The following is a 20460-nucleotide window of genomic DNA, read 5'->3' as shown; positions in this document are numbered from 1 at the left end:
TTTCGTTTTTTGCTAATACTAACGTTTTAAACATGAAACAGGTTTCATCCCGATAATATTATTATAATAACAAAAATTAAACGAAATTAAAGACGTGGGAGAACCTCAAAGGAGCCCTAAAGAAGCATCCGAAATAAAAGCGAAAAGAGTGAACTGGCAAAAAGGGTTAAAAAGCAAAAAACGAAAGAGATGAGTGAAGAAAGAGGAACAACCATACAAAAGGACAAGCAACTCCGCATGAAAACAATAATTTAATAATTAATAATGAGAAGAAAAAAGAAAAGGCATAAAATAAAATTCATTCACACAGTTGGCAACAAAACACACTCTCTCTCTCTCTCTCGGTGTGTCTCTATCTCATTCCCGTTGTAGCAGCCACTTCGCGACACGATGCATAGGCAATCCCTGGGTTCTCCCTCTCCCAAGCTCCCCATGCTAGAGACGCTCGTCACCGACGAAGACGATGCTCCCAAACCTCACCGTCTCAGCCTCTCCCCGCCGCCTCCACCGCCGCACAAGTTCGTCCACCTCATTCCTGTCCTCACTCTCCTCTGCTTCTTCGTCCTCTACCTCTTCTCCCACACTCCCTCTCCATCAGGTACCACTCACTCACCACCTCTATTATTACACACTTTCAGAATTTCTCTAAATCTCTCGCCTCGTTCATTTCGTTTCAGACTTGAATCATTTCACCGGATTCAACCGCTCGCCATCACACCGTCTAGGTACCGCAACCGCAATGCATTTCGGAATTCTTTTCTTTTTTTAAATTATTATTTTTTGTTTGAGCGTGTTTTTCGATCTGTTTTTTTTATGTTAGATTTGGCGGAGAAGATCGGCGGCGACATTGGACAATACATGGATGTAAAAAGAAGCGATGTTTTGGCGATCCGAAGTTTGCAACAGATTCCGAAACCTCGCCCTCACAGGAAACTCGCCGATTTTTAAGTTCGCACGTGCTCCTCGCTGCGTATTTCCTTAATATATTCTTGTTCCCGGTGTACATTGCGATTTGCCTATATTTATAAAATCATTTTCACCTTCTTACATCCTCCATTTTTTATAGCATTTGGTTTTGGTAGTATCAATTTTATTTTTGTTATATGTGTTTACGTGCTCCGGCTCAAGATAGCAGATGGTGCGCCGGGTGGGTGTTGTAATGTTGGATACAGCTGGAGTTGGGGACCGTTACTGCACCCTCGGGTTGCGATTAAGTGCCAGCTGGAAATAGCAGTGTTTTTTATGTCAGGTGTGTTGGCTCATGACGGGGAGGATTTTTTCCATCACCGCTGGGTGCATAGGGAATCCGCAAAACCGTGAAGATTATTATTATTAGGTACACGTGTCGTCGTTTGGGGAATGAAATGGAGAAGGCACAAACATAGGAATAGGGTGCAAAAGTGTCGGTGCTTAAACTCAATTTGAAATGAAAGCGTGTGTGTGCGTGGCCGTGGAGGCTTTCTTGCTGCGTTTGGTGTGGGAAGATTGATGAAACGGCGTCGTGGCAGGAATAATGGTGAATGAATACGATGGGGGCATGATCGGGTGCAGACGATGATGGTGTGTGTCTGGTACGTGGGACATGCCTGGGGTTTTTTGATTGGCTGGTCTCTAATCATATTCAAAGATAGGATAGGGATCATCATATATCAAATCAAATTATGGATATAGTATTGCTTTTCCTATTTTCATAATCGTTTGTGTTACGTCGACGACGTCCATTGTGAGACACGTTTCACGTTATGCAATCACTTCTGGGGACCCCAAGATAATACCAGAATTATTAACAATATTAATATATAGCTTTTTAGGGTTCTTTTTTTTTTACTATCTTATAGTAATAAGTAATGACCAACAAAATAAAAGTCAATCTTGTAAAATTATAATTTTAAAATAATACTTGAAGTATTTAAAAAGTACAGTAAAGTTGTCTTATTTCTGTAATACTTTTTTATAGTATTATTGATTATTAAAATATAATTATTTAAATTAGTCTTGATAAAGAAATTGTCAAATAATAATACATTACATGTCCCGCAAAATATTACAGAAACATTTCCGTGCGTTCATGTTTCTATGTGAATAGAATATTTTGATATAACAATTTATTGCACGTACTCAATGCTTTCAAAACTGGGTAGAGCCAACTAGTGTACGTACAAATGGTAAGATTCGAAGCAAATTTCCCCTTAAAGTGTGGGTTTGAACTTTGAATGTCTTAAAATCACTTAAAATTACATCCACTTAAAGTTTGTCAGAAATCTTTTAAGGCTGCTAGTGCTAGTAATATTGGGTGTCATTTTCTTTGAATGTTAAAATGTTTAACCAGAAGTCCAGAACTCAAACGATTAAAGACTGCTTAACTGATACAGTTGAATAGGCCAAACTGTAAACCGTGTATATTTTCGAACATTAATGGTTTTAACCATAATTTCAACATTAAATCTAACCAACGGTCTTTAATCATAATTTCGTTGCTATGTAAGGTGTAAAATAAATTACGAGTACTATGAGTATAGTTGTACACTATCCAACGTGATCGAACATGTACTGTGAGGATAGTTGTACATCAATATATTTTTTTTTTTGGTTTCCTAAACCAATACTAATATATCTTCAAAACATACTATTGAAGTCAAGTAGCTAGTCACTATATCCACAAAGTCATGTGGCGAACATAACAATGATGCAAAGCAATGCAAATTTCTTCCCACTGACACATATATTATTCCATTTTCTTTTGTGAAACATATACATTGTTTCCTCACTTTTTAGTTGGTAGTGGGGCTAAAGTTGAACCTAGTTGGCTAATTTGCGTAACGAGTAAGCTTAGCAATTCAATTAGTTGACAATTAAAAATTTCCTCGTATGATAACATTTCATCCTTGGAAAATTTTATATCTCCTAGATTGTTTTTCTCTCTTCTAAACTCACTGGTTTCATCCCACCAGGCCACCACAACTTTTGATTTTGAATTTATTGGAAATTAAAACTTGATGATGACGTAAAAGGATAATAAACAAAGAGCAAATGGTCCATACTGCAACTACAGTTATCACCAAACAACAATTTTATTAAATAAAGAAAGGAAAGTGGGCCATGGCTTCACGAGGAGCACTTGGTCAAACTATGTAGCCCGTGAATATGGACATTGAAGAGGTTGTCTCAGCCGCTGGGGTTTGATTCCGCAGACGAGTTGCTATTGCAAAAGTTTATAACAAAGGACGTGATTTGTGACCTCATGTCATGCGTGTGTGTGCGCGCATTCTACTTGGATTTTCACGTTTCATCCACTTAGGTTTCTATTTAGAAGAGTATTATTCCGTCATCTCCCCCGGTTTGAGGTTAAGGGACGAGACTATCCTAATCCTTCCTTCTAATGTTCATGTTCTAATCTCAAATCCGAATACATGGTTGGATATTATTCATACTTAAGTATTTTATGAACTGTCATGATTTTATCTGCCATTTCAACTCATAATTAACGTGAAATTTTGTGATTATCAGAACAAAACTTAATTTTTAAAAAAAGTTTAATAATTATATATTGACATAATTTTATATTATTATTCAATTATAAATTATCATTATTGATATCATTTTTATGATAATTATCATAAAAATTAATTAAACTTATCATAAATGATGAATTATGATTAAATTATTGTATAAAATATTTTATACTATCAGTCTATTTTTTTAAAAAAATTAAATTTCAATTTATTTTATTAACAACAAAATGGTTTAATTATACTTACCAACTATACATGCTTGATATTTCTAAGTAAAATCTTAAATTTAAGTTTATATATTAAAAATTATTATTAAGAGAATAAGTCCCTATATATGTGAATACTTTCTGTTCCAAGAAGATATTTTTTTCGTATTAAAGGAGGGTCCTTACTTCCTCTAAATGACATGTGTTGTTGACGAAAATGATTTAATTATATTTGAATTTGTATAGTTCTATTTTCATTTCAGTTTTTATAGTTAAATTTTAAATACTTCTGCGCTTACCGTAGCAATACGTTTGGCATTTCTCACTGAGTTCTCTTATTCTTAAAAGGCACATGATAACTTTATAATTAGACATTTGGCTTCGCAGTATCCTTTTGGTCTTTAATCATCCTTAGCATTTAAGGCAGAGCGTGAATATATATCATTACAGAGAGGAGAAAAGTCAGATCACTTTCAGTTTCACTTCCAAGGTATGGTTTTCTTCACTTCAACATGCTATCGTATTTTTTTCTCTTTTTATCAGCAACCTGATATTCTATTATAAACATCTCGATGTCTGTTTCGTCATATTAGGAGTGAACAATATTTTATTGTAAACTATTATTACTTTATACTAACCACTTGAATTACAAATTAATGTAATAAACCTCGATTGAAATAATACATAGGGATAATGACGCATTGTATTAACTACTGTGGAAGTTTCTCGTTTATAATAATTTATAGAAATTTTATCGTATAACTTCTTTCCGAGAGAACTTCTACCAATTAATAAATGTATGAATTAATTTGAGCTAATGAAAAATATTCATTTCATTTTTTTTCTTATTTTGTTCTCTTAAAAATTCTTTTGGATAAGCTTACCCAAAATATAATTGTTAAAAGTTAAGGTGAGAAATGAACAAGGTATTCCATGAAGATTAGATGCTTGTTACTGCTGCCAAGTTTAATCACTTCTTAAGAGAAGATGTTAAAATCATCAGAAGTTTTGGCTCTTCAATGGGCTGTTCATCATGCAAGTGCTTTGTGCAAATTGATTATAATAAGGGGTGGAAGGGGCCGATAACAGATTGGACATACTACTCTGATATTCCACACGAATGCCTCCAGTTATCAATTGATTTTCAGTCCTTTGAGCTTTGTTATATCATTAAATGAAATGCTAATAAGGTAACGGATTTATAGCTAACAATGCTTTTGAAGTCATTGAACAATACTGGGTGCAGGTTGTTCCACTAGGGGTTCAGTATTTGCTTTTTCATCATGTAAATTCAGCTGTTGCTGCTCGATTTTATTGGATACTTAACTCTTCCTTAAAAAACATTAGAATCCATACATGAGAATGACTGGGCCAGTTTGAACTTTTGGTCCAAGGAGTTGTGTGGGTGCTTTGTGTGTTGCTAGGTGCACCCAGTATTTTTTGAAAAAATCAAAACTGCCCTGCATTTTTTTCACATTTGTGATAAATATGCTTGAGGATGGTCCGTATTACAAGATTATTCGTGTAAATTGTTAAAAGCTTTTTGAAAAACACTCAATAGTTGTAAATGTAAAAAAACTATAACCCACTAACCACAAAAATATAGAGGACTTGTCCGTTTTGAATTTAGTAATTGTGTTTTTATCTGTCTTTATATACTAAATTCAATCACATTACACATCCTATGACTTGTCCGTTTCGTGTAGTATTTTTTATAAGTAAATTCATTTCTTAGACTTTCTTTTTTTTTTTTTTTAAAAGCCTTTTTAAGTTACCACACTTTCTTGTTCTATTCTTTTCTATGTATTTATTTTGACGTAGCCAAAATAAATACGAGAAACAAAATATTTCACACCTAGGTAATTAGTTTATAGTGGTATTATAGAAGCAAAATAAATAATTGCAAGCACGTCCAACAGTAAATCAGTCCTACATTCACTTTCGATCTGGATAAAATAAAGGTCGGTACGAGGAAGTATATTTATCAATACAAGAAGCAAATCAAAGGATCAAACCCTGGGCAGGAGCAGGCTTGGAAGATTTCTGCTCACTTGCTTCTGCTGCTTTTGGGGACTCAGAAAGGACTTGTGCATATTGATCTTCCACTTTTCGTTTCTGTTGTTCTTCTGCACTCTCCACTTTCTCTTTCGTCTTCTGTCCTACTTCACCAGCCGCCTTAGAAACCTTACTAAAAGCACCTGTTACCCAGGATGCCCCGGTAAGCACATAGCGATTCTTCATTATGGCAGAACCAGCATTACTCACTGTCTGTTCTGCAGCTGCAAATGCTGATTTGGTCTTCTCTGAAACCTGAAACTTTTGGTCCACTTCTCGAACTCTATCACCCACTACTGTAGCACCAGCACTTATTTTCTCGCTAAGCCCAATTTTCTGATCGAAAGACGCAACTTTTGCTGAGGCTGTGGAGGATAACTGGTGCTTCTCGTCAAAGGTCTTTGCTTTGTTGACAGCATCTTTCCCTAAGATAAAGCCCTTGGCTAGCATGCCGGAGACCACATCCTCTGCCTTCCGGAAAGCAGAGTCAGCACCGCCACCAGGAGTTCGAGTTTCTCTTACCTGCAAAAATATTAGTAGTTGTAAGGCAAAAACAGTCAAGTTACTTGTGTACAATATTAAAATGTAAAGGGTCTAGGCAGGACTCACAGGTGATGCTAAGGCAGCAGGTGGAAGCTGGTAATCTGGATCCAGAGATATTGTAACTGGCATATCGACTATTGTTGCTCCCTGACATAAGTGAATCTAGGTTATATTTGGTCATACATTGTGACTTAAATGAAGTTATCCACAAAAGAGAAATAGAACAAGTTGTAATATCATTAGTATAATTACAAGAAAACTCGCTATTAAATTTAATGCCCAAATAAAATAATACAATCAAACACATTTCCCACATTCTGAATTACAACTAATAGACCATACTTCAAATGGCTATTCTTTTCAATCACCACAAAAATAACCCCGCCCAGAAAGAAGACAGCTAGTGGCTAGTAAAGCATACAACACAAGTTCAGATTAGCATATGTAAGATTATAGAATAAACTGAGTCAAACTCTCCATTTATATTCAATCTTATTCTGGAGGATGATTGAAATTTTTCAATAATTCCACTAGCAAAAAGGTTATTTCAATCCAAAACAGAAAAGGAAAAGTTTCCAGCACTATGGAACATAGTAATCAATACAGCATGCATATCCAATAAAACTTAACAAAAATAGACTAATGAAAGGCTTCTTAATAACAGCTTCAATCGTGTGGGATTACATGATTCTCAAATAGATTTTTTTTCTAGGTAAGTTGTTAATACTGCATTAAATTTCCAAAAAAGATGAATATTTCAGCACAATGTATGCCTTACTGATAATGACAAACAATTCTGTAGTTCTGAAGCTTGAAATCTGAACACTGATAATAAATATGAGATTTTTTGTTAAAACAAATTTAATATAATATAAATATAAATTTAATGAAGTAAGTGGATTACCGAAAGCAGTACTGCAGTCTCAGCTCCCTGTGAATCCTTGAAGGTAATAAAAGCAATTTGAGATCGTTCATCATGGCTGCATCAATATATATATATATACTTATGATTTTATGGAAAAAATATTAATAAAAGTAACCTAAAAGGGGGATTGTATGAAACCAAGAATAATAACTGACCTCTGTAGTTCAACATATTCAATATCACCAGAAAATGAAAAGAACTCCTTAATGTCTTGTTCAGTTGCTCCCAAGGAAACGTTACTGACTTTAACAGTTTTTATCTGAGAGAAAAAAGAAAATGCAAACATTAAAACTCTGAAACCTGAAATTGCAGAATACCGACTTCTTCATATGCAATAAATTATGAAACCTCATAAAGGACAAATTAAATTTCAAAGCATACTATTCAACTATATTACTTACTATTAAAAGAACTCCGCTTAAGGTGTCTCATATGTATGCTATAAGCATGTCTACAATTGCTTCTTATAATCTATATCTTATGAAGTTTAATGTAAACAGAGATATTAAGAGAGGATGATAAAAGATTCATAAAATGATTTTGAAAATTGGAGTAGTTTTTTTTTCCTCAGTCTCCCCCAGCTAAGAACATACACTTATATACCTCCTTTAAAAGGATAAGTCATATGTATGTCTTTCCTAGCATGCAATTTAATTTGAAAGGTATTATTATCTATAGCATAAACATAACATTATTCCACAATCAAGCACCTGGTATAATGAAGTTGTAACAACATCTAGAAAATATTTCATAACATCATTTATTGTATTTCAGAAAATTTTAGAGTTCCTTTGATGATCTCTTAGGAGTGGTTTCCGTATTAGGACTATGAGTCTAGAGGCTAGTACTAGTATAAATGAGTTTAGTGTCTCATTTCCTAAGTTTTAACACATCATAATACACGCAACAATATTATTAAAGTCTCCTTTCACTCTTTTTCCCTATCCCTCTTCCTACTTCTCTAACTAAACCCTATAATTTCAACAGAAGTGAGCTACCATTTCCAGTTTCTCGCTATTCAATACTTTAAGCCAGTTCCAATTAAATCCATTCCCTGAAACCCTCAACAACAATAACAACAACTTCCTTATCCCACTAAGACGAATTCATCATTCCCACATCATGTTTCCTTCATACAGGTCTCCTGATTACCCAGTTATGCGGGAATAATTCCAATTTCCAACTCTTAAAGAAGGTAGTACCACATATAATTATGTGCAACAAATCAACATGCATATCTAGATAGGAAACACTCAATCTTTGTTGTTTACAGATAGTCAAGCGCGTTTCGTATCAGTATCACACTTCTGAAGTTGAGAACTAACTATAAACTATGGATACTTCCATTATCCCCTTCAGATATCCCAAAAGGCAAGCCAACCAAAACACAAACCCTTCTTTTTTCAGAAACACCCAAAAAGGAGACAAACATGTCAAAGTGGAACTATAAGCTATAAATTATCGCCATCTTTAGATGGTTCTCCCTTATTGATTCTATTCACTTAAATTGTTTAAGCAACAATACACCGAGTGTGTTTTGGTTTAAGTTTGATATCGAACTTTGAGTATCAATCATGAAACAATTAACTTCACTCACAGTATCAGAAAAAATGTTCCCTTATTTCACTAATCGTGTAACATAACAGTTATGAGTTCCTCAGGTTCATATGCCTAAAATACAAAACGCTAAATATCGCTAGCAATCAAAATACAGAAATTAAACAATCAAATATGTTGTTGTAAAGGATTTGGAAAATTCACTCGTTGCTATGTAAGATAAATTTATCGGTAGAAAAGCCTAATAATAATTTCAGAAATTTTGACGGTGCAAAAAAATTCATAGAATAGACGTGCGAATTGAGAAACAGAGGCGGTGTTATGAGAACTCACCGTCATCGGAAAACGATTTTGGATAGAATCTCCGATGAGTGGTAACCGCCGCGAAAATCAGCTCTGGTCGGTGAACAAGTCGTGCCGTGAGGAGCAATGTGAGTGAAGAAAAAATTGCCGAGGGATTTAAGAGGGATTGAACGCACGTGCCGGGGTTGGAGTCGCACGTGCCGGGGTTAGAGTCGCACGTGTCAGTATCGTGGATTTGAGGATTTCAAACTACCAAGCACGAATCCGCGTGATTGAACGACCTGTCCCGACACGACTCACGATTTACGAAGGTGGACAACCGATAACGGGTCACAACAAATAACATGAACGTTACGTAAATCATTTAATTTTTGCTATTGTAGTAATATTTTATTAGCGTTTGGTTCGTTCGAATAAAATAACCTATATATTCTTAATAAAAAACAATAGTAACCTATACATTAATTGTTTTCCTGAATTTTTCATCGTGTTAAATATTTCAGTCAATTTAAAGTAATCCATTTCAATCATGGTATATTTTTGGTATAATTGACACAATTTTGTAATTATTTAATATTCACATGACTAATAATTATTTAGTTTACAAATGAAGTTTTAGACCGAATATGATAAGCAGTGAGGGGGAAATGAAAGCTGAAGAAAATAAACTTCGATTTTGTTTTAAGTTTTAAGTAAATTCCATGCTATGACTTATTATTGAGATTTGCCAAAATAAAATAAATTTTACATGTAAAAGATATTGTTACTCTATTTAAACTCCCCCCGCTGTTCAACGATCAGTTGTCTCTTCCTTGTTTGAAGAATCATTTCTTTTCTTCTTTTTGTCACGATCCAAAAAACAGTGCTTAGAAAGATAGATCAAAACTTGTTTGCTGAAGCAATCGGACTTCAATAATCTAATATGCATATTTTTTTATTTTATTTTTGTGAATACTAATCTAACGCATATTAAAACTTGAACTCGTCCTTCTTGATGAAAAGGTCTTATATTATTCCTTGATATATTGAAAATAGTTTGACATTTTTTTTGTCATCACATTATATGTAATATCAAGTGGCCTTACTCTAATTGTTTTTTTTGCTCATGCCTTTTGGTTTCAAATGACTATAATAGACAAGCTACATGCAATATTCCACCATCTTATATGTTTTATTTGCATTTGAAGCTCAAATTTTGCCTTTCAACATTTCATTAAAAGCCTCGCAAAAATGTATAAAGAGGGAGACATAATATTTATTACTGACTGGTATTTGTTAATGCGAGAATCATTGAATGTGTGCTCATAGGTTGCATGCTCAAATTCTCATAAAGTCGTACATAAAAAGTGGTGTATCATGTTGCTTCCATTGGCATACATGTTCAGTTGTTGGATTACTCAAGGCAAATTATGCATGCTTAAGCTATTAATCTTGACGTTCCTCTAAAGTGATTCCTTTTTTTTATTTACTTTTTTTTATTGTATGGATAGCTTCTATGACTTCATTTAAAGCGACACCATTTATGTTTGATGATGCCTTAGCCTGCACCTATACGATCAATTAGGATTTTTTTTGAAATAAAATATAATAAATTATCTAAACAATTTGGTTGTGCTACGCATGAAGCAGTTGACATGTATCATGATTTATTCATGAGAGTTTGGGGTGGGTTTCACGAACTCGCAATCATAATCCATAATCCACGACGCACATGTACGTTATGAATATGTGTTTTTTAAGAGTATCAGATCGAATAATATTCTGATTGTTTGCAATCTTATCTATGTAAATTTGAGTTTTCAACATGTCATTTCTAAATTGTGTGTACTTTTTGTTAAGGTATTCTCATTTGTTGTTCTGAAAGAAAAAAAAAAAACTATTTTAACAGAATAAACCTTTTTTAAAATATCAAAATACGCCTTAAATGGATGTATTTTAAGAAAATCTAAAACAAGTATGTTAACAAATTTCACAAAAAATTATTAAGTGTATATCCACTTATTTTTCAGAAAAAGATATTTTAGCAAACTATACTATAAATATATTTTAAGAAAAATTAAATTATAAATTATTAAATATTCTTTCTAAAAAAGCTAATCTTATGTTAACAATCCCTATAAGTTACAATTTATATTTTTAACACGAGTACGTGCATCTTTAGATTGAAATTTATAATCTTAAACTTCAGTTAAACTTAATTTTGTAAAAAAATTTAAGTTTTTTCATCAATAAATATTAGTTGTTAATAAAAAAATTTAAATTTAAACTCACCATCTCACTTTCATTCACATCTCAACCACCCAAACTAACATCTTAAAAGGTATTTTAAGATTTGTTTCTTTAAGATTTGATTGTCAGGCCAAAATTTATTCTTAAACATACTTTTGGAGAATAATCAAACATAACTTTAAATTAACTTTACTCTCAAATATACTTTTAAAATCATTCTAACAGAAATCTAAGTATACCCTAGAGTATTCAAAATTTACTCTTAAATATATTTTTGGTAAGATGACGACAGTTTTGGGCTAATTTCTTTATGACTTGTTATGGGCCACTATTATTGCTAGATCGATACGTATCTAGCTTATCTCTATGACCATCATAGTTGATGTTGATTCCTATCAAAATTGTTATAGGTTCTTATAAAACTTTAAAATCCCTAAAATAGACCATTTTACACATTTGTTTAAACATTCCAACCCTCCTTCTTCTCTCTTTTATCTTATTTGTTATTTTCCTTTATTTCATCTCTTATTAAGATCATGTTTGACAAAATTAGCTAAAACTGACAAATTAACTTATTAAATTATAAGTATCCGATAAAATTAATTGTTGAAGTAGTTGAAAAATGTAAAATGACATATTTAAAAAAGATAATAAAAAAATTGAATAAATATTTTAAAGATAAAAATGGAATAAAATATAAAAAACCAGAAGTTAAGATTTTAAAAATGTTACTTTAAGTAATATTAAAAAACGTTATAAATTACTAAAAGAATGTTAAATGCTACTTAAAAAAAATTATTTATCACACAATCAAGAAAACTATTCAGCTAAACATAGTCTAAATATACAACAAAATATAATTTCGTTGTGATTTTCGTTAAAATACACAACAAAATTCTGTTTTCATTTTATATTTTTAAAATTAAACAAAAAATAAATACACAACAAAAAAATTATTCTTTTATACTCTTTATCGAGACACAATAAAATTATATTTTTATTGTATATTTTTTTGGGTTTTAAAGAAAATACAACAAAAATACAATTCTGTTGTGCATTTCGACAAAGAGTATAAAAAATTGTATTTCCCTTGTATTTTTTTGTTTAACGATTCTTTATTAATTATAAATGTAAGTTACCTTTTTAAAATTAATGAGATTAATTATGATATAATTTATCAGTTTTAATAGTACTTGATATATTTTCTAATTAAAATAAATTAATTGGGTACAAATTATCATTTATGAAGACAATCAAATTAATTATTATAATAATTATTTTTATTAATCATAATCAAATCAATTCATGATACTAATTTAATTACAATTAAAAAGAGTAACATATGTCATCATCAATTTAAATTTAAATAAAAAGTATTTTGTGTAATAATCAATCTGATTAATGTTAGAAAATGTGATATGTGTCATCATTAATATAATTTTTATCAAAATCAATTCAAGTAAAAAAATATTACTTATTTATGTAATTAATTTTTCATTAGGAATAAGTTACATTTTTTAACTTGAATTATAGAAATAAATTAATTTTTTTACTTTAATTAATTTTGATACAAATTATATTAATGTGAACTCACATCATCTTTTTTTAAGGGTTATCAAGTTAATTATTAGATAAATTACCTTTTTATTTAAATTCAAAGTAATGATAACATAAATTATTCTTTTTAATTGTAATGAAATTAATATCATTGATTTGATTACAATTAATAATGTAAATTCTCATAATAATTAATTTGACTATTTCTATAAATAAAAACTTGTATCTAATTATTTATTTTAATTCAAAAATATATTAAATACCATTAAAATTGTAAATTATATCACGATTATTTTCATTACTTTTGAAAAGATCACTTGCATTTATAATTAATAAAAAATCGTAAAATAAAAAATACAACAAAAAGAAAACATGTTTCAACGGATAAAATTCACAACAAAAAGAAAAACATATTTTTTTATATAATATTTTGGTATCTCTACACTATAACAAAAACATGTTCACGTGAAAAAGGATATTTTTGAAATAAAAAGTGTCACCCCGGCATGAACTGTACATATTTGGGCCACTATTTTATTACGCTGAAAATATTACAATTTTAAATTATTTTTATAAATATAAATAAAAGTATATATTTTAAAATTGTCTTTTTATTATAATTTTTAACTATACATATTTAAATATATTTACGATTATGATTTTTAATAATATTTAAATACTTTTTTCTTATACAATAAATAAGTTAAAATATTAATTATAATAAAAATATTTATACATTAATAATTTTTGTTAATTATAAATTTTAATTATATAAAGTTAAACATTTTTCTTATATAAATTAAAGACTATTCTTAATATAGTTATTAAGGCATTGTGATCATTGAAATGACGTGACCAAAAAAGCTTCATGTCTGCTCCGCTGGAACAAACACGTGTGCAGCGGGTCCACGTAGACGTGCCGGTAGTGAATTACAACCAAGAATTTACATTTAGATCCCATATATATATATATATATATATACACACAAACCGAAGAAACTTTTCCCACTGCCTCATCAATCATCGTCACCAAACAAACATTCATTCATTCCACGCTTCCATTCTCTCTCTAAATCGCATTACCTTCTTCTATCTCCTTAGTTCCCGGCGAGTTCGTGCATCGGAGCCTCTAAATCGCATTAACATCATCGAATCAAACCTTCCTTCTCTTTCTCAACTCCAGAATCTCGTCCTCGTGAGAGAAAAAAAAAAAGTTAGTTAGGGTTACGCACAGTTAATTAATTATTTAATAATAGAAAAATGAGCTTTCAGGACATCGAGGCCGGCCGGTCCTTCGCTGCCCGACGCAACCTCATCAACGGCAAACAAGACCCCACGCAGGCGGTGGCTTCCGGCATCTTTCAGATCAACACCGCTGTCTCCACGTTCCAGAGACTCGTCAACACCCTAGGAACCCCCAAGGACACCCCCGAGCTCCGTGATAAGCTGTGAGATCATCATCATCACACTCTCTTATATATATATGATTTGCTTCGATTTTGTGGTTTGGATTGATCGGATTTCGTGTTGCTTCTATTTAAGATAAGGATTCGACGATTGAATCGAGTTTTTGTTCGCAATTTGCAGGCACAAGACGAGACTGCACATTGGACAATTGGTGAAGGATACTTCGGCTAAGCTTAAGCAAGCTAGTGAGATTGATCACAATGTTGAAGTTAATGTAATGCGTTCTACTTTAATCAATTGGACATGCAAAGCCTTCTTATTCCTAGACTTGTTTTGTTTTGATCGGTTTCTGTAATGCACGAGCTTCTTTGTAAACTACCTAATTTTGTTGCTGAGCTGGCATTTTTTATGGAGACTTTAAGTGGTTTTGGATTCGATTTGAATGAATGTTTGTTGTAGTTTATGTACTGAATTATTAGTGGCGTGATTTTTTTTTCCCTTGAGGAAAGAAAAAGTGACCTTCAATGTCTTGGTTGTATTTGCAGACAAGTAAGAAGATAGCAGATGCGAAGCTTGCAAAAGATTTTCAGGCGGTGTTGAAAGAATTTCAGAAGGCTCAGCGTCTTTCAGCTGAGAGGGAAACAGCTTACACTCCTTTTGTTCCACAAGGAGCTCTTCCATCCAGGTGATAATAAACTGTTATTGGAGTGTTAGTATCTGTCAATAAATATTGTTGATTTGATTTTATTGCACCAAATATTCTTATTGATTAGAATTTAGATTAAGCTGTAAATATTTTGTAAATTAGAGAATCAGCCTTTATTGCGCTGATATTGTGATAGGAATATCCTATTTTCTTTTTTTCCGTTATTGCATATTATTTTCCCTTCTTTATAAGGGGAATTGTACATTAGACTGAAAAAAGACACAGTCAAACATAAATGTTTTCCAAGTAGGACTCTAAGTCTAACAGTGGAAGAGGTAAGATACTCCTTGTGTGTGTGACTTATGTTGAGATTCCAGGTTGAGTAGAGATAAGCCAACCATCTTAGAATTTGGACTAAGGACCTAACTTAATCTTGAAATTAGTCTTATAAGGACTAGGGTAAATTTGGATACTGTCTTAAAATTTGTGCTTGGTGCCTAACTCAATTTCAGAAAACAACTTGTGAGGTGAAGATTGTCCATGTCTCTAGACAATATGCAAACTCACCATCTTAAAATTTGGGTTTGTGCTAATTCAATAGCTAGCCACAGGATTGCCCCCTTTTATACACTATTTTGGCCATATCATTAATCAACGTAAAATCTCCAACACCCCCTCATGCCGAGGACTTGACATCTAAAGTCTCAAGTTTGCAGGACTAGACATATGGCAGTGGTTCGATAATGAGTGATCCGACAAACCTAACAACAACCACTAGGATAAAATCTACCATCTTAAAATTTGAGTTTGGGTCTAACTCGATCCCGAAAGTTAGTTCATGGGATAAATATACACTATTTTGGCCATATTACTAATCAATCTGCAATCTCCAATACACTTCCTCATCCTGAGGATTGGACATCTTGAGCTTGAAGTTTGCAGGACTGAACATTTGCTTGTGGTTTGATAACGGTCCAATAATGGGTGGCTTGATAGGCCCAATAACAACCGTTTGGATAAACTTTTATACCATCTTAGAATTTGGGCTCAAGGCCTAGGTCATCCTTACAAAACCAGTTTATAAGACGAGGACTGCCCAAGCCTTATAAGGATCACATTTGTGATATCTCTAGTCAATGTATGATCTCAACACATCCTCATTCCCAAGACTAGACATCTAGAGTGTGGACTAATATGGGTAGTCCAATAACAACACTCCTCACATCACACCTAGGAATAAAATGAAGAAAAATATGGGTGACTCAATGATAGAAACCTTAGTAAGGAAGTGGGCCTTGATGAGAATGTTAATAGGCCCAAGGTTTGGAGAGTGTATACGAGGAAGAAGGGAAAAGGGAAAAAGAATGATGAGGTGGCAGAGGATACATCAAAATAGTACTATATAAGTAGTAGTATTGAGCAGTAGTGGGGAGAAAGAATTCTGTTATTTGGTAGGGTCACTGAATCAGTGATTTGGGATCTGGTAGTACACTATCAGATTATTATCTTTTATTCCTTCAGCTGTTGAGATTGTAATCGGACCAATTGGTGAAATTAAGTATGAGAAAGATGAATGAAACAGTAAATAACAGATAAAAACAGTGGGAAGAAATGGATGAAATAGTGGAATTGTATTATGGTAGGACAATTACGATCTCAACAGCTGAAGGAATAAAAGATAATAATCTGATAGTGTACTACCAGATCCCAAATCACTGATTCAGTGACCCTACCAAATAACAGAATTCTTTCCTCCCCACTACTGCTCAATACTACTACTTATATAGTACTATTTTGATGTATCCTCTGCCACCTCATCATTCTTTTTCCCTTTTCCCTTCTTCCTCGTATACACTCTCCAAACCTTGGGCCTATTAACATTCTCATCAAGGCCCACTTCCTTACTAAGGTTTCTATCACTCAATAACAAACTTAGGATCCGATACTATCTTAGAGTTTGGGCTTAAGGCCTAATGAATCTCAAACCAATTTGTATGGTGAGAATTTCAAAAACTTTATAAGTATTATATTTGCCATATCTCTAGTCAATATGGAATTTCAATTCTCAACAACTTATGTAGAAGCAACTTTTGAACTAATTCTTAACAATGAATACTATGTTTCTTTTGGTGAGCAATTGTACTTCTGGCTCCTGAGTGTTTTTGTTTCTAATTTATCTTGCTTATGCATACAATTCTTACAATATCTTCTGGCTTGCAGCTATACAGCCAGTGAAGTAGACATTAGTTCTGATAAGACTCCAGAACAGCGTGCCCTTCTTGTTGAATCCAGAAGGTGATTTCTTATATCTTATTGACAGTGAATGAGGGATTTGCAGATTTATTTTCATGAGATTGTTGTGCTTTTTTTTTTCTTAAATAAAATAAGAGCTCTACTTCACATATCACATTATCATTTATAATATAATGTCAGATACGACAAAACAATATTTTGTATGTAATTTTAGTTCAAATATTAGAGTTAAACATTTGAAAGTTTATGAGGCTAGAATATAATTGATACCAAAAGCACATTCTTAATTAACAATAACTGGCAGAATCCACTCATCATTAATTTTGATGAAAAACTTCAACATCAATGTATTTATCTGAAGGTTGCATCTCAAATTCAGCCAAATTGCTTTTGTCATCTGTAATGGCATTGATATTTGATACTAAAAAGTGTTGTCTTATTTCTCCTGTTTTTTTCAAGTGGGGCAAAGCCGCAAAGGAATTGGAATTGGTGATATGATCAATGGAAGGATTCTGCCACATTAAATTTGAAAAAAAAAACTGTACATGCATTTGTAATACCAGATATAGAAGACTACTTATCAAATTTGACCATTTGCATTATTTTATTTCCTAATCTCTTGCATTATTGATGCCACAGACAGGAAGTATTATTCTTAGATAATGAGATTGCCTTCAATGAGGCTATCATTGACGAAAGAGATCAAGGTATTCAAGAAATTCAGTCGCAAATTGGTGAAGTAAATGAGATTTTCAAAGATCTTGCTGTGCTTGTCCATGAGCAAGGAGCAATGATTGGTAACTTAGTGTTTTCCCTTCATGCTTTTGCTAATTACACACATTCTAGTTCTAACTCTATTTTTAAATGTCTAGACTTGTTTTTTTTTATTTGATGTAAAATATTTCCATTTTGTAGATGATATTGGGTCCAATATTGAGCATTCCCATGCAGCAACTGTGCAAGCAAAATCTCAACTTGCCAAAGCTTCAAAGACACAAAGATCAAATTCATCTTTGGTAATATATAAGTTCTCTTATTTATTATTGGATTGTTGGTTTTAGGGCCTCCCCTTTTACTCCCATCACATAAATTTAGACGTATAATTTCTTGAAGGGATATAGATTCTATGGGTGAAATGAATCAAAGCCTTCACCCTTCACGACATATCAAATTGAACTTATGTAAGGCTACAGAGTACTGAGTACAACAATATATTATATTTATAGGAATGACAATCTTACATAGTTCAAGTCAATATTTTTGGACTTTGGTTGCCTCTTAGATGGTTTTCTGTTTGCATAGAGGATACCATTTTTACTTTCTGTTGAGAGGGATTTGTTTTGGGGGGCAGGGGTGTGAGGTGGTGGGGGATGATGGATAATATATCAATCACTTTCAGTTCAATTTTCTAATTATGGTTGATGGATAATATATCATCTTGTTCTTTTATCCCATCCATTTCTTTTTTCCTTTTAAAGCTTCATGTATTTTTCTCTGTTAATCTCAAATGTTCTTGTTTGTTTTTATATATGCAGACATGCTTGCTTTTGGTGATATTTGGGATCGTGCTTCTAATCGTCATCATTGTTCTTGCTGCTTAGTCAAAAACTCTCGATTCTATTATGAATCAAATGCTCTATATACTAAGCTGCAGATAAGATCTCCCTCGCTGATGACTACAGAGTGGTGATTTACCAGATCTCACATATGACTGGAATTTGTCTCATCAGGTTTCAGTACATGGCGTGGGAATATTAACATTAGTGTCTCGTTATTTCGTTGTGGGTATATGTTCTACTTGGGGCTTTAAGGATGTATCACAACCTGCCTGTTGTGTAAGTTATCTTTTTGGTTCCTTAATAAAAGATATATATTAAATTGTTCTTTACCTGTATATGCAACTTCAAAATTAGCATGACCGACCCTTCTTTATAATACCCCGATCCAGGATTTTTTTTTTTTTCTTTCTTTCCTCCTCGGATTTGTGGGGTTCTTCCCCTAAATTTGAAACTTTGGAATCGTTCTACAATATTCCCAACTACTCAGTGTGTGTTTGGTTTAATATTAGATTGAACAGACACATTTTGATGTACGTTTTTGTGAGAAGTAGGAATTTGTAGCTTTTGATTCAATGACCGTTTAGGGGCTTTTCAACTGTAAACCAAACACATTATTGGCGATGCATACTGCCATACTCCATGTAAATTCATGTAACTAAGATTAGGAAGATTTTGAAAACAAAATTACAAAAAACAGGGCCTGCAATTATGTCTAAGGCAAAAATATTACAAACCAGTCCCTTCAATTCATCTCTCCTGGCCGGAAAAAAAAAACATCTCTCCTGTGAACCCTTTTAGCTGGAGCTGCTGTAATTCCTCCAACTACCCATTTTCAGAAACCAATCACTCGCCACTTCTCGTCACCATTTCCCTCTGAGATTCAAAAGTCATGTCCATAGGGGTATCTAATGCAAGTTGACCGAACATAAGCATGACAGTTTGAGATTTGTAAGGTATATACGTGGATATGTATAGTTCGATTTTGTGATTCAACAACAACAATAATAAATAAAATAAATTGAAAAAACAATATAAGAAGTAAACAGGAAGATTGGGTAATTAATTAAGAGTGTGACAGAAGTATTTTTTTATCAGATTTTATTTTATTATGTATTAAAATGATAAGAGCAAAGGATAATTTTATATATAACATTGAAAACTGAAGAGCAAGTCAAATTTAAAAAAGTGGAGAAGCCATGCAAAACACAGGTATATATAGGAGATGATGTCCTTAGTACTTATGGGAAGAAAGACGGTTTAATTGAATTTGACTTCTCTGTCGTCTTTTTTGGTGTTGTCCCTTTAAAATGATGTCGTTTTGAAAGTTGTGTTTTCAAAACGATGTTGTTTTAAATCAAAACTACTTTATACAAATCAAACTCTCGAATGTGACTGCAAGAAAAGTATTAGGTTTTTAATATTTATTTTTTATCCTTGACATGGAAGAAAAGTAGTTTAACATTGAATAACATAATCCATTTGTACTTGGATAAAAAAATTGTACAGAGACATAATCACTTGTACACACTCATTTATACCAAAGAATAAAAGAAAAATTCAAAGGATCATATACTTAGGATATTCAATTTTTTATCTTACTTTTAACTATAATACACATCTTTCTCAGTTCTTAATTAATAAAATAAAATCAGATATATAAAAACCTACCCCTACTTAATACGTGTTTGATTTCATATTATAAAATTAA

General features: G+C 32.4%; 3 protein-coding genes across 3 annotated transcripts; 2 read left to right on the top strand and 1 right to left on the bottom strand.

Moving 5' to 3' along the window:
- The first annotated feature begins 319 nt into the window (after nt 1-319).
- Nucleotides 320-1046, top strand: LOC100305643 (uncharacterized). The gene is made up of 3 exons (NM_001251503.2): nt 320-598; nt 678-725; nt 821-1046. The coding sequence occupies exons 1-3, from the start codon at nt 391-393 to the stop codon at nt 946-948; spliced, it is 384 nt and encodes a 127-aa protein (NP_001238432.1). The 5' UTR covers nt 320-390; the 3' UTR covers nt 949-1046.
- Nucleotides 1047-5632: 4586 nt separating this feature from the next.
- Nucleotides 5633-9457, bottom strand: LOC100797009 (binding partner of ACD11 1). Its single transcript, XM_003534238.4, has 5 exons — nt 9132-9457; nt 7397-7500; nt 7221-7296; nt 6383-6463; nt 5633-6295 (listed from the first exon to the last, which is right to left on the bottom strand). The coding sequence occupies exons 1-5, from the start codon at nt 9135-9137 to the stop codon at nt 5720-5722; spliced, it is 843 nt and encodes a 280-aa protein (XP_003534286.1). The 5' UTR covers nt 9138-9457; the 3' UTR covers nt 5633-5719.
- A 4421-nt stretch (nt 9458-13878) lies between these two features.
- On the top strand, nt 13879-19081 carry LOC100796477 (syntaxin-22). Its single transcript, XM_003534237.4, has 7 exons — nt 13879-14335; nt 14475-14568; nt 14840-14979; nt 17161-17235; nt 17833-17990; nt 18109-18209; nt 18729-19081. The coding sequence occupies exons 1-7, from the start codon at nt 14148-14150 to the stop codon at nt 18792-18794; spliced, it is 822 nt and encodes a 273-aa protein (XP_003534285.1). The 5' UTR covers nt 13879-14147; the 3' UTR covers nt 18795-19081.
- Nucleotides 19082-20460: the final 1379 nt, after the last annotated feature.

This window comes from Glycine max, chromosome 9, assembly GCF_000004515.6.
Source record: "Glycine max cultivar Williams 82 chromosome 9, Glycine_max_v4.0, whole genome shotgun sequence".
Classification (NCBI taxonomy): Eukaryota; Viridiplantae; Streptophyta; class Magnoliopsida; order Fabales; family Fabaceae; genus Glycine; species Glycine max.
Note: the sequence above shows the minus strand (reverse complement) of the source record. Positions and strands in the feature narration are given on the sequence as shown.

Bases quoted from the DNA above. Each gene is read 5' to 3' on its own strand.
- LOC100305643 (NM_001251503.2), top strand. From the start codon at position 391: ATGCATAGGCAATCCCTGGGTTCTCCCTCTCCCAAGCTCCCCATGCTA. The intron at 599-677 runs GTACCACTCACT...ATTTCGTTTCAG, and splicing joins CCACACTCCCTCTCCATCAG to ACTTGAATCATTTCACCGGA. The intron at 726-820 runs GTACCGCAACCG...TTTTTATGTTAG, and splicing joins CTCGCCATCACACCGTCTAG to ATTTGGCGGAGAAGATCGGC.
- LOC100797009 (XM_003534238.4), bottom strand. The intron at 7,297-7,396 runs GTCAGTTATTAT...ATATTGATGCAG, and splicing joins GAATATGTTGAACTACAGAG to CCATGATGAACGATCTCAAA. The intron at 6,464-7,220 runs GTAATCCACTTA...CACTTATGTCAG, and splicing joins AGACTGCAGTACTGCTTTCG to GGAGCAACAATAGTCGATAT.
- LOC100796477 (XM_003534237.4), top strand. From the start codon at position 14,148: ATGAGCTTTCAGGACATCGAGGCCGGCCGGTCCTTCGCTGCCCGACGC. The intron at 17,991-18,108 runs GTAACTTAGTGT...TCCATTTTGTAG, and splicing joins TGAGCAAGGAGCAATGATTG to ATGATATTGGGTCCAATATT. The intron at 18,210-18,728 runs GTAATATATAAG...TTATATATGCAG, and splicing joins AAAGATCAAATTCATCTTTG to ACATGCTTGCTTTTGGTGAT.